The 14,258-nt window shown below is 43.0% G+C and overlaps 1 protein-coding gene across 1 annotated transcript in view; it reads right to left on the bottom strand.

The window, feature by feature from the left end:
- jph2 (junctophilin 2) overlaps window positions 1-13,755 on the bottom strand; it is a 38,347-nt gene extending 24,592 nt beyond the window's left edge. Inside the window, exons 1-4 of the mRNA XM_079580856.1 lie at window positions 13,371-13,755; window positions 4,364-4,670; window positions 4,160-4,291; window positions 770-1,147 (exon numbers count right to left, since the gene is read on the bottom strand). Of these exons, the coding sequence (XP_079436982.1) occupies window positions 770-1,147; window positions 4,160-4,291; window positions 4,364-4,670; window positions 13,371-13,749 (1,196 nt within the window). The 5' untranslated portion in view covers window positions 13,750-13,755. The remainder of the gene's footprint in view (window positions 1-769; window positions 1,148-4,159; window positions 4,292-4,363; window positions 4,671-13,370) is intronic.
- Window positions 13,756-14,258: the final 503 nt, after the last annotated feature.

Below are 14,258 nucleotides of genomic sequence, written 5' to 3' on the forward strand. Positions count from 1 at the left end.
CCCTATGCTAAAGTGGCTATGATAGTTAGCATCAGAGGTCACTATGCTAAAGTGGCCATGATAGTTAGCATCAGAGGTCCCTATGCTAAAATGGCTATGATAGTAAGCATCAGAGGTCCCTATGCTAAAGTGGCTATGATAGTAAGCATCAGAGGTCCCTATGCTAAAGTGGCTATGATAGTTAGCATCAGAGGTCCCTATGCTAAAGTGGCCATGATAGTTAGCATCAGAGGTCCCTATGCTAAAGTGGCCATGATAGTTAGCATCAGAGGTCCCTATGCTAAAGTGGCCATGATAGTTAGCATCAGAGGTCCCTATGCTAAAGTGGCTATGATAGTTAGCATCAGAGGTCCCTATGCTAAAGTGGCTATGATAGTTAGCATCAGAGGTCCCTATGCTAAAGTGGCTATGATAGTTAGCATCAGAGGTCCCTATGCTAAAGTGGCCATGATAGTTAGCATCAGAGGTCCCTATGCTAAAGTGGCCATGATAGTTAGCATTGAGGCTCCTTTCCCTAACCCCTTCATAAATGACAGACCAATTCGGAAGCTTCTTATCATGGCGGACGCTGACGCTGACGCACATCCGGCTTGGCGTAAGAGCTCTTACCAATCGGCTCGTTTCAGAAAGGGCCTCAGTGCTCCACATATAGTTCCGCTCATGTATGAACAATTTAAAGCCAGGACAGTCTCCACCGTAACTTTCCTCTCACACAGACTCACTCACATAGACTCCATTACGACCTAGCAGAGTTTACAACATGACTGACCTGGACGCGGCGATCTCTGCCTTCAGCTTGCCGATGGCGGCCGCCCTCTGCGCCCCCTCCACGGCGCGCGCCACCTTGTGCTTCATCTTGGTTCCCTTGAGGTGGATCAGCTTCTTCTTCACCGCCTTCACCAGCATGTTGTTCAGGTACTTGCCCTCCTCCTTGCCGCCCTCGGCGAACGTGGTGCAGCCGTAGCCGTGCCGCTGGTTGTTGAGCCACTCGCCCTCGTACTTGAGGCCGCTGGAGCGCTCGCTGATGCCGTAGCCCGAGCGCTTGTCGTTCTTCCACTCGCCCATGTAGACCTCCGTGGTGGTGGCGTCGATGTCCGCCTCCACGGGGGGGAAGTCCTCCGCCCCGGCCAGGCTCTCGTCGCCCAGGCTGAAGGAGAGACACATTGACTGAGACACTGAGCACACACTAAACACTGCAATCACAATTTAAAGGAGAACGAAGCAACTCATAAGCGCCACTGCAGGTGTCGTAGCAAGTAACGTTTTTTTACTTATTAAGAGGAGACACTAGAGGCAAAACTCAATTTTTTCAGTTTTCAGGTTTTGGGCAAAATTGGTCTCTGAACATATAAGCTTTCACCCGGAAACAGAAAATATGCCTAATCTTCACAAAAACATGTTTAAATATTGCGCTGATTCAATGTTCCCCCATAGACTTATATGGGAGAACACAATTTCAAGGGCCTTTTTCTCAAAACACATTTTTCTGTCATTGTGGCGACACTATGTCCACGTCAGTCGGACCTAAAGACTTCACATTTTCCAACCTTGGACTGAACAATATTTGGAAGATTTTTTCAGAGGGATTTTTTATTATTTAATCCCTAAGCCCCATTTATTGAGTTTTTAATGTCAAAAAATAAGGCGAAAATTACATTTTTACACATTTTTCCACTAAAAAACAGCTTATTTTAAAACTAAACAAGAAATCGTAAATCCGCTCTGAAAAAGTCTTGGTAACTCATTCATCAATAAAATGAAACCATAAGTTTGAATGTAGCTCTATCCATTATTCAGATTTCGCCGCCGAAAAGATGGGAAATTTGGGGCATTTTTAGGCATAAAAAACCTTGTTCTTATATGAAAAGATAAAATGACAGAAAACTTGCAATGTATTTTTTTTCTCACATTTACGCCAGTGATCGACAGCAAAAGTTTCAAATTAATATCTGTACATTTAAATTTTTTCCCTATTCACCTGCAGTGTCTCTCGCCTTAATTGTCCGTGAGAGTAAATACTACGCTGACAGAAAAGACAAAGGGACAGAGGGATATTGTTCATCCAATTACACAATGGAAATACTTCTTTTCACTCAAACTTGGCTGTAAATACTGTTTAAGTGGTGCTAGCCCGCAGATAGCTTTGCCCGTTAGCCTGCTAGCTTCGTGATTCTATTAGTGTGTGTTGGTGGCTCTGACCCGGTGGCAGCAAAGTTACAATTGTGGTTTTCTGGCCAGAGACACCAGGGGGAGATGAAAGACCCTTCAATCATCCCATTAACACTTGCATTACCCCCAGAGGGACAACAGAAATGATTTATTAAAGGAGCTTTACCTGATTGTACAAAGAAACAGGGTCACTCAATTCAAATTGCTATTTTCTGGTCCAAACTCATCTCTAACTTTACCTTATGCATTTACAACATCACAATTCGTCACAAGGACTGAGTTTAAACCAGGTTTCACACCTTTCAGGAGGAAAACTGTCACTTCACTGTCAAAAAGGCCTACTAGCCTGACATTTACTGTATTGACTTATCGTTCAGTAAATAACAGATAAACGATATATTTTTGGGCTCGATATTTATTGTCTGTACATTTATTAGCATTTCCCCCCCTATGTTTTCTTTGTAAAATTTTTAATTGAACCAAATTGAGTTCACTCATATTTCGTGTTTATTGCAGCTTGTGTGGTATTTTAGGATATGATGCACTTTAAGAACAAAGGTTTACCGTCATTTTTATGCCATGAGAGTTGAAAGTATCCAGCATCGTAAGAGTCAATATATCAAACTTCAAATTTGTTATTGTGACAGGCCTATCCGAGGTGGAGGAAGACAATATTCAGTATGACCATCAAAACCTATAAAGAAGGCACTGTTGTATCAGCCGCAAGGTTCAAGGGTGGGAAAAAAGTAGCTGCTTACAGTCCGGAAAGTACGGTACTTTAGCTTTGTTGTCAAATCCTTCACACACAGAGCAGATATGACACACACCACCGCTGAAATCTGATCCGATCTGATCAGGATTGACCTCACAGACTCGTGGTTATGAGCCTCGTGCTCTACCTATGGAGCTAAACACGTAGACTAATGCTGTGAACATAGACTGTAAAAAAGAATGGCCGTCTTCTGCTCACTCCTCCCCGTTTTCCACAATGACCACGGTCGAGGGGGAAGTCACGGCGGATTAACAGTCTCCTCCTCCCCAACTCTGACTAAGCATGTTCCTAAAATGGGCATAAGGGCGGGATCTTCACCGCAGACTCCGCCCTTGCGTGACGTGTAGCTCGAGCTGCTCCAATGCTAACAGTCAGACCCTCATTAGGTCCAAGATTTCTAAAATTCTTGTGACTAACCCAGTGTTATCTCAGGAGGAATATCTAAAGTTAAAGTTGGTTTGAACGTGTCTAAAGTCCAATGCTTTTCAATGGGAGACTAGTGGCGATATGGAGGTACTACAGCGATGGCGGCCTCTAGTGTCGTGGGCATAAAGCAGAGCAGCCAGCGCCCATTGACTTGTTGCACGGTATGGCTATGCTAGTTCCTCTGACCTGAAGTTGTGAGCGCCAGTACTTCCTGTCTGTATTATTTTCCTGGAATAATAATCATATTTTCTAAAGATTATGTGGTTGGCAGTGACTTCCCAGTAGATGATTATTTACTGTGTTCAAATCTTGATGTAACGAGCTCAGAGGAGACGCCTGTGATCATAAAGGATTGATAGTTTGCCTTGAAGCTAAAGGCTAACATGCTATACATTTTTTTTTATATAAAAGGCACCATTTTAAATTGTATGATGCATGAAATGAATGTTAGCCTTTAGCTTCAAGACAAACTCACAGATCCTTATAAACATAGACGTCTCCTCTAGGGAAATATTTACACTGTACAGCAACTCTTTAACCTGCAGGAAGTGATCGTCTACCAGGAACTCACTGTCCACCACAGAATCTGTAGGAAATACCATGATTCGAACAGGTCTAAGCTCATCTTAATGGAAATTAATACAAACAGGAAGTACTAGCGCCCACAACTTCAGCTCAGAGGAACTAGCGTAGCCACATTGTGCAACAAGCCAATTGTACTCAACCCACAGAGCGAGGGGCGGGGCCAGACCCGACCCTTTATGTCCCTTTAACTGCAGATTTATCTCGTACCTGATGGTGGAGTTGGTGTCGCTGGCGTTGGAGCTCAGGGCCGACTCTGTTCGGAGGAAGCTGAGTTTACTTTTCTGGCTGGACAGCGACGTGCTGGACTCGGACTTCTTCAGTTTGCCCAGCAGAGAGCTCCTGCGCACAGAGAAACGGTGCATGGATTATGGCAGCCAGTGTTTCATTCAGAAAACTTCAGGGCTTTCATACCTCTGAAACAGGCCCTTCTTCTTGGTCTTGGCCATCTCGGGGTCCACCTGGAGGGTCAGGGCGAAGCCTCCCCGGGCCGGTCCCAGCGCGGTGGGGGTGGACAGGGGCGTCTCCTCCCCCGACGTGCTGGTGGTGGTGATGACGGGCAGGTCCTGCTGCAGCACCGCCCCGTTGCTGTGCTCCGAGCGCAGGGAGGTCAGGGAGGTGCGCAGGGGCGAGCGGACCACCGCGGCCATCCCGTACGGCACGCTCTGGCGCACCCCGTACCCGTGACGCATGCCCCCCGTGAACTGCCCCTGGAAGGTGCCTGCGGACAGAGAGGGGGCGCAATCAAGGCAGGTTAAAGAAGGATACAGTTTTTACAAAGAGGGTCCTGAAGTGCAAACAGATTTTTGTGTTTTTACAAAGGACGACTTTCTTTGTTGTGAGATTTCCAAATTAAAATGTTAATTTCGATTTTCTAAAGCATAAGCCACGTAGGAAGACGGTCCCACAGGCAATAACAGCTTTTTTCTGATCCCGTCAGATCTTAGAGGCTTAGAAGGAAGGGCCTGGCTGGCACGTGGATGGGAGACCGTTTGATCAGGGTGAGTGGCTGGTGGTGGTCAGAGGGACTGATGCCGTAGATCAGCAGCCTCACTTCTGTCAGTCTACCCCAGGGCAGCTGTAGCTACAATTGTAGCTTATCACCATTCAGCATGGAGTGAATGAATAATGTAAAGAGTCCAGAAAAGTGCTATATTAAACCAATGCATTAAGATTATGATTACAGGTCCTTCATCTCTCTACAGTGTAACACTCTACTGTAGAGTCAGTGCAATAACCACTGCACTAAATAACTGTAATCAGTGTCGCTGCACTATGACTCTGCTATTAATCTTTTAATCTTTTCATATATTATAGAATATATTTTATAATCTGAAGAATCCAAACACATGAGAATCCATCTTGAACCGCTCCCGCCCTCACCATTCAGACAGAACCAAAACTGGTTCTGGCAAAAACAAAACTAATTTACAACACAGCGATGATAAATAAATACAAGCCATGCTGCAACACAAAACTATTTTTTTAATTATTTTGTATTCTTCAACCAATCAGTAGTAGTAACGCTGCTCCAAACGTGGGACAACCCCTCGAACAAGCCGGTCCCGGAGTCAGAGTCAGTGCAAATGCTATTGGCTGTTGCCGTACATTTATTTACTTATTTTCATTTATTTATTCATTTATTTGGAACAGTACATATTAAAGCAGCACTAAGTAACTCTTCCCCCTAGAGGCCATAAGCGCAACTGCAGGTGTCGTAGCAAGTTACGATTTTTTAACTTATTAATTGTCTTGGAGAGTAAATACTACGCTGACAGGAAAGGCGAAGGGAGAGAGGGTTACTGTGCATTCAAATATACAATGGAAATATTTTTTTTCACTCAAACTTGGCTGTAAATACTGTTTAAAGTGACGTTAGCCCACAGTTAGCTTTGCCTGTTAGCATGTTAGCTTCTTCTTCGTGATTACATTAGTGTGTATTGGTGGCTCCGGACCGGAGGCAGTCAAGTTGCAAACATGGTTTTCTGTCCAGAGACACCAGGGGGAGATGAAAGACCCTCCAATCCTCCCATAAACACTTGTATTACCCCCACAGGGACTACGAAACGGATGTATTAAGGTAAACACGTTACTTACTGCTTTAATGAACATACAAACTATGTAAATATGATTTTAACCATAGGCCACACTCTACAACTGTCTTCTACAGGATGATATACAAGACAAAACAGTGGGACTTCACAAATACAAGAAACACTGGGACCATAAACAACAGTTCCACTTCCACAGACTCAGGGAACGTCAATGGATTTCACAGTTTAGGATTTCATCAATAATTATATTTACAAGATTTGTCGATTACTGCAAATTCATTGAAATCTTGATGAATTAATATCACTTTTATTCCATTAAGTTCTATTGTCTTCTACTAAATAGCGTATTTAAAGTGCTGTGGTGCATTACACATCGCCCTGAGGTGCATTTTATGTGAGTAATCAAGTATGTTCAAGTTTGGGCTGATCCGAGCCTCTCCTTTAAGAGACTTTAACTGTTTTAAAGCCGGGCCTCCCTCACTGTTGGACTGCTCAGGACCTGAACCTTTAGGACAGAGGCAAAGGTAGTTTCCCTCATTTCCACATCGGGGGAATTCGGGCATAATTTCTGTGTTTAAGAAGTCGCAAAGGTATTATTTTTACCCAACAGAATCAAGTACTTTAACCACAGTCTGTAGAGGCGGGTTTCCCCATTGGCTGGAGCTTAGTCTGATGAAGAGTCTGATGAAGAAGACACTTTACATGATGCTCCTGAAGCTACAAGACGTATTTTATATCAAGTACAACAGTAGCCGAAAGGCCACGCCCCCGAGGCTGCAAACTGTAAGCTATTTTTGGACTGTGACATCTGCTATTACCCCGTCTCCCTCGCACCAGTTTAGCTTCTACCCCCCCCCCCTGTCCCCCCCCAGCACAGGCTCAGAGTGATGAGTCAGCCGGCAACAAGGGAACCCTCGGATACACAAACACACAACAGGACTTCATTGTTACATCGTCGTTCAGTTAGCTCCTAAAAGTGGCAGTGATTTTTTGCATGTTCTCAATGTAACAGAGTGGCTTTCCTTTGGCTTTACTCGCTAAAACATGTGCAATAGGTTCACCCTCTAACTTGGTGCTACGGGTTGATCCCCGTTTGATGGAATGTTTGCAAATGAAAAATGATTCTATGGACACAGACATTTATATGGTTAGTCTGGTGTTATAAGTGATTTGCCTCAGGTGCTCTGTGGAGCGGGTCACACTGTTTTTAATGCAGGCTAGCTGATACCATAGAAATGCACTAGCCTTGCACTAGCCTAGCGCCACGAAACTCTTCAAATATAAGAGCTCCATGAATTGTAAAAAAAAAATATCTCCAGAAATCAGCAACACTCTGGATAACTAGGAAATGAGGCCCGATGTCAAAAATCCTGAAACATCCCTTTAAGGCGAGACACTGCAGGTGAATAGGAAAAAAATGTATATTTACAGATATCAATTTGAAACTTTTGCTGTAGATCACTGGCATAAATGTGAGGAAAAAAATACATTGCAGGTTTTCTGTCATTTTATCTTTTCATATAAGAACAAGGTGTTTTATGCCTAAAAATTAAAAATGCACCAAATTTCCCATCTTTCCGGCGACGAAATCTGAATAATGGATAGAGCTACATTCAAATTCATGGTTTCATTTTATTGATGAATGAGTTGCCAAGACTTTCTCTGAGGGGATTTAGGATTTCTTGATTAGTTTTAAAATTAGCTGTTTTTTTAGTGGAACAATTTGTAAAAATTTAATTTTCGCCTCATTTTTTGACATTCAAAACTCAATACATGGGGCTTAGGGATTAAATAATAAAAAATCCCTCTGAAAAAATCTTCCAAATATTGTTCAGTCCAAGGCTGGAAAATGTGAAGTCTTTAGGTCCGACTGACGTGGACATAGTGTCGCCACAATGACAGAAAAATGTGTTTTGAGAAAAAGGCCCTTGAAATTGCGTTCTCCCATATAAGTCTATGGGGGAACATTGAATCAGCGCAATATTTAAACATGTTATTGTGAGGATTAGGCATGTTTTCTGTTTCCGGGTGAAAGCTTGTATGTTCAGAGACCAATTTGGCCCAAAACCTGAAAACTGAAAAAAAATAGTTTTGCCTGTAGTGTCTCCCCTTAATATAGGTGGCGGTAGTGAGCATAAAATGACCAACTTGCATCTCTAGCCCCTTTAAGTCACACTGACCATGTTGATTATAAATACTACATCCGTGCTCTCTTTGACCTGCTCTTCTCGCCCTCATTGTGACTCGAGTGTTGAAAAGGGCCACTCCTCTCTCTGTAAAATGTGCTGTGTGCAGTTTCCTCCGAGTGCTAAGCTTGCGTTTGACTGACAGCGACAGACCGGGACTTTCTTCTGGCTCGGACTTCACGAGGCGCGGCGAGGATAATCTCAATGGAGCTCCGGTTGCCGTCTAGTAACTTCTTCGACTGGAGAAACGCCGCGCACATACACGAACCTGAAGGCTTTCACTGTGAGGCCGGAGCCGCAACGCGATGTGAAACGATGACCTTGTGATCCGCGTTCGCTCGATCTAGATGTATCTGAAGCATCTGCTGGAGGAACGGTTCAACTTTGCAGCTTCAAAAACACCATAAGCGCACGAATTCAGCCTCTGTACGGCAACACAATGGGGACAAGTGTTCTTCATTGTTGTGAGTCAGTGGCGTTTGACTCTGTAGCTCCACAGCGCCGCCTACTGTTCAGAGAGAGAGCAATGTTGGGCTTTAAAATGAACAAAACTCATCGACAAAATCCCTTTTTACTTTGGAGCCTTTATAGAAATGTAGTCTAGAATCTTTCAAATGGAAAGTACAGATTCTCAAAAACACTACTTAAGCACAGTACTTGAGTACCGTAAATTCTCTAATACTGGCCTGTATTCCATTAGCGGCCGGGTCTCTGAAACAGGCCGGGGCTTTTATTAGAAACTATAGCGGTAGAAATATTCCCCATGTTAGGAATTTGTCTCATAAACAAGCGGGAATCCGGAGGAGCTGATCCGAGCGTAACTTTGACACAGATTTAGCCACTTTTCAAACCTCCAGTGATGATATTTAGAAACAGGGCAAAAAACAAATGTTGTGTGACCCTCCAGGGTTTTAATAAAGTCACCATCGCGTCTTCAAAGCATGTCCAGCTGCTCCGTGTGCAGGTCAGTCCCACGCCTCAAAATAACTCCTCCCATCAGCGCGAGCGTCTCGTCTTCTCTCGGGTCAGTCTCATGATCGATCACAAACACAAACGCTCCGTCTAAACTCGCCTTTTACACAAGATAACAACAAATAATCCGGTCCGCGGTAAAAACGAAACAGAAACCTGCAGTGACACTGATGTCAAAGCTCCGCTAACAGCAACGAAACATTTCCTGTTGTCCCGACAAAATAAAAGGCGTCAATGTTCCAGCCGCTGGGAGAGGGTTTGAAATGTTCATTAATAAATGAGCCTAATATTTTAGGTGCAAATGGACACAAATCTCGTTTTTCTTCGTTTTCCTGGTCGTCCGTTTTGCTCAGATAGAAATAAAGGCCTGTCTCTAATTGTGGCCTGGTTCCAATAAAGGCCTGGTCCTAGATGCCCTTGAGTAAATAAAGGCCCCGGCCTATATTAGAGCATTTACGGTAAGTTTACTTTGTTACTGGTCACCTCTAAAGAGAAGTGTGTTTCAGTCCTACAGCTTTACTTTGAGAAGCACTCGGTGTGTGGACTTAAGTAACATATTGAGGTAACTGCACTTATAGTTTAATTTCGCAGTACTTTTTACTCCTACTACCTGAGTAATATTGTTCTCTTACTTGAGTAAAACTTTAAGGCACTAATTTGTAAGTGGCAATAGTTTAATATTGATTTGCAAAAAGGAATCATTGCTTAATAAATATAAACTTTGAATCCACTTTCTTGTATCTTATCTGAATGATTAGTTTTGTCTTTTTTCTGCGTGTGTTCTGGGGAAAAATCTGGATTTCCTATTCTGATTGTTGGATTACAACAACACTAAAGTCTGAGGAAAACCACATAAACATCCAGCTGCTTTAGGTCTAAACTTCAAATTAAGTCTACGTTACTTTATGTCCTAATAAAAACATAATCAGACAATCAGAATGACAAAGTTTGGAACAAATGCTTAAATATCCCCAAAATGGAGCTCATGCATGTAAACACGGCGGATTGTAGACTTACATCCGTCGTCCCCCATTCGAACACTCATTCATCGTGGCCTATTGTACATGTTTTTAGTGGTAGGGGAAGCCGGAGTCCCCAGAGGAATCCTACACAGACGCGGACGAACAGAAAGGTCCCGTCCAGGTGGGAATCGAAACCAGGACCTTCTAGATTCTAGATTCCCAGTTCTGTGATCAAATCTACCACTGGACCAATGAACGGAAATCAAAGCAAGACTATAAATAATACAACATAAATCATATTGGATTCAGCGTTAATATTAGTTTTGTTCTGTATGACTAACATGGGACTGGAAATGCGCAGATCTTTGCATCTGTCCCTTTAATCCACTTTTATTTAGCAACAATCCAGTTTTCCATCTGACTGGGACTGACACATTTTTTAGTTAAGTTAAAGAGGGGGTATTATGCAAAATCGACTTTTTCAAACTTTACATCATGTTATTACGTCATTCCCTCATTAAAAACATGCCTGAAGTGTTGCCTTGGCACATTCAAGTATTTCTGAGTAATCTGTAAAAACTCTGATGGCGGCCATTTTAGGGATAGGTTTGGCCTGAGTCCTCCTAGGAACGCCCCCACCTCCTGGAGACGCCTCCGAGCTTTCGTCACCAGCCGAGTAACCAACCACTGCTCCTCAGGGGGTGTGTCGGAAAGAGTCAGAGGTTCTTAAAGAGACAGAGGCCTATTTCAAGACATTCGCTACAGCCATTTTGAGAGAGACATTTTATACAAGGCAGTTATTCTAATTTACTGCATTTACAGACCAACAGAAGGTTTGGTCATCATTGTAGTGTGATATAGACTGGTGCTATGGGATTGAAAAAAGCATAATACCCCCTCTTTAAGTTAAGTTAAGTTATACTGTATTAATCTATGTAGAGCTGTACTTGATTGTACAAAGAAACAGGGTCACTCAAATCTCAAATTGCTATTTTCTGGTCCAAACTCATCTCAAACTTTCGTAATGCATTTACATCATGCATCAAAATTTGTCACAGGAACTGAGTTTAAACTTTCAGGAGGAAAACTGTCACTTCACTGTAAAAAAAAATGCCTACTGGCCTGACATTTTATGACTGTTTAAAAGGCTTTAAAAGCAGAGTTTTTTTGGATAAATGTCTGCTTTTACCTTATAGTACTAAAGGACAAAACTGATTTTATTCCAATACAGAAAATCCATTTGAACTCTCGCTGTGACCAGAGGAGGGTAGTTACATTTACTCAAGTACATTTACTTTTTTTTTTAAAGGAACAGGCCACCGTTTTTCCATACTGAGATATGTTCTTACCTGAGCTTAGACGAGTTGATGCGTACCTGTCTGGTCTTTGTGCGTGCCCTCAGTCATGCAAAACGACCAAAGATGTTATTAGCATTAAGCCTCTCCCAGTATATTCCTATGGCTCCAAACAGGGGTGAAGTTAGAAGCGACCACGCTCTTCCACGGGCACAAAGACCAGACAGGTACGTATCAACTCGTCTAATCTCAGGTAAGAACATATCTCAGTGTGGAAAAAACGGCGCCTGTTCCTTTAAGTGACTGTACTTTTATCATACAGCACTGTTTACTTCTACTGTAGTGATATTGAAATGAAGTATCTGTACTTGAGTAAAAACAAAAGGAACTTGTGAGGAGAGGAGACAAATAAACAATGTAACGCCTCATTTGAAAGCTAAGACCAACAAAAGTGATAGTAACTTTTTTGTTGCGTTTTCATCGCTTTTTTGTTGTGTTGTTTGTCACCAGGGACTACAGGTGGAAATTAGCACAAGTGCTATAACCTGGTACAATGCATCTCTCCCTTTGAGGTCAATGTATATTGTACACTGTCCCTGTTCAAATAAATAAATAAACTAAACTAAACTAAACCTTCTTGGCAACTTTTTTTTAAGGTTTTTTGGCCGTTTTTGTTGCTTTTTCATTGTTTCTTCTTTTCATCCTTGTTTTTGACCCATTTTTGTCGAAGCTTTTAGATTTGGGTAAAGCTGAACTGGAGAAAATATGCTAGCGGTTCAGGTTAGGAGGTTCATTCTTCCAAATGATTTCTTTTTATATGTTTTAGTAATATTTTCACTCGAACAGTTACTCGCACTCAAGTAACTCAAGTACTTTTCACTCTTATTCGAGTACAGGCTAAATATTTGGGCCACTCCTTTTTACTCCTCTTACTTGAGTAAATGGCTACTCTACACACCTCTGGCTATTACACATAAAAAAAAGACTTCAAATTGAAAACCATGAACAGCAGTTTATTTCAGTCTCGTGCAGCCTTTGCTTAGACCTAGTTTTAGCCGTGGAGTATGGTGTACCACAAGGTTCAGTTTTGGGACCATTATTATTTATTATTTATATTAATGATTTTGCTTCTGTTTCTACGACCACCTTTCCCGTTCTTTTTGCTGATGATACCGATCAAAAAAATAATAATAATAAAAAGCCGAACTGGGGAAAATGCACTCGTTAATGTTAACCTCTTACCACCCGCCTGAACCAAATGCATTCTGTGTAACACCTCACTTGAAAGCTAAGACCCACAAAACTGATATTTTTCCTTGCGTTGTTGTTGTTGAATTTTTGTCACACTTTTTGTTGAATTTTTTGTCACTTTTTGTTGAATTTTTGTCACTTTGGTTGAATTTTTGTCACTTTGGTTGAATTTTTGTCACATTTGTGTTGAATTTTTGTCACATTTTTGTTGAATTTTTGTCACATTTTTGTTGATTTTTTGTCACATTTTTGTTGAATTTTTGTCACATTTTTGTTGAGTTTTTGTCACATTTTTGTTGAATTTTTGTCACTTTTTGGTTGAATTTTTGACATATTTTTGTTGAATTTTTGTCACATTTTTGTTGATTTTTTGTCACATTTTTGGTTGAATTTTTGTCACATTTGTGTTGATTTTTTGTCACATTTTTGTTGATTTTTTGTCACTTTTTGTTGAATTTTTGTTGAATTTTTGTCACTCTACACACCTCTGGCTATGACACATAAAAAAAGACTTCAAATTGAAAAGCACGAACAGCAAAGTTTATTTCAGTCTCTTTGCTTAGACCTAGTTTTAGCCCCTGCTTTTTATTGCAAACGGCCTTGGCCACTTGTTGCCCATATTTATAGCCCACCCCACACTGAGGCCACCTGCCACCTGGCCTCCCACAAACACACAACCTCCTCTCGCATCACCCCCTCACCTCCGTCCGCGTACGTCTCCGTCCCGTACCCATCCTGCAGCCCGTTGTTCCACGTCCCCTCGAACTTGGCGCCGCTCACCGCGTTGGTCCTCACGCCGTAGCGCCCTTTGAACCCGTGCGTCCACTCGCCCCTGTAAACCCAGTGGCCCTTGGTCTCGACGCCCAGGCCGTGGCGCTTGCCCTGCTGCCAGTAGCCCTCGTACGTGTTCCCGCTGGGCCACGTGTACACGCCCACCACCTCGAAGCCGTAGTTCCAGGAGCCGGCGTACTCGCCCTGTCCCTTGGGGCCGGTGCAGATGCCGTGGCCGTGCGCCTTGCCGCCCTCCCAGCCGCCGCAGTACGCGCCGCCGTCGTCGAACTCGAAGCGACCCCCGCTCATGGTGTCGGTTCCAACCCCCCCCCAAATATCCAAAAACTCACAAAACGTCAGTTAAGGCTCCCGTGCGTGCGTCTGCGTCTCGCCCTGGCATCTAAACCAAATGGAAAGCTCCTTTACGCACGGAATTGAGATGGTATCTTCTATTAAAAGTTGCAGCCAAGTCTCCAAATGCGTAAATCCTTCGCGCGTAATCTTGATCGGTAGTTCCTTGATGCTGTCGACGTCACGTTCCAAATTTTAATCAACTTCAAAGCTCGGTTTACGACTTTTTTTGTTCCTTTTTTTCTTTTTTTCCCCCTTGACAAAGCCAGAGATCTTACATGGCTCGACGGGAGGCTCTCCAAGCGGCCCCTTCTCCACCTCGTCCCTGCTGCTGCCACACACACAGCTATCTCCTGACGCGGTTGGGAATATTTCAGACGGACCTAACAAGGCGACCAGTCCGCAGACACACGCGCTCGCGCACACGCTTCCAAAAATACGGCCCAATCCTCGCGCCGCTGCCGCTG

Source organism: Gobius niger (genome assembly GCF_951799975.1).
Source record: "Gobius niger genome assembly, chromosome: 22".
NCBI lineage: Eukaryota > Metazoa > Chordata > Actinopteri > Gobiiformes > Gobiidae > Gobius > Gobius niger.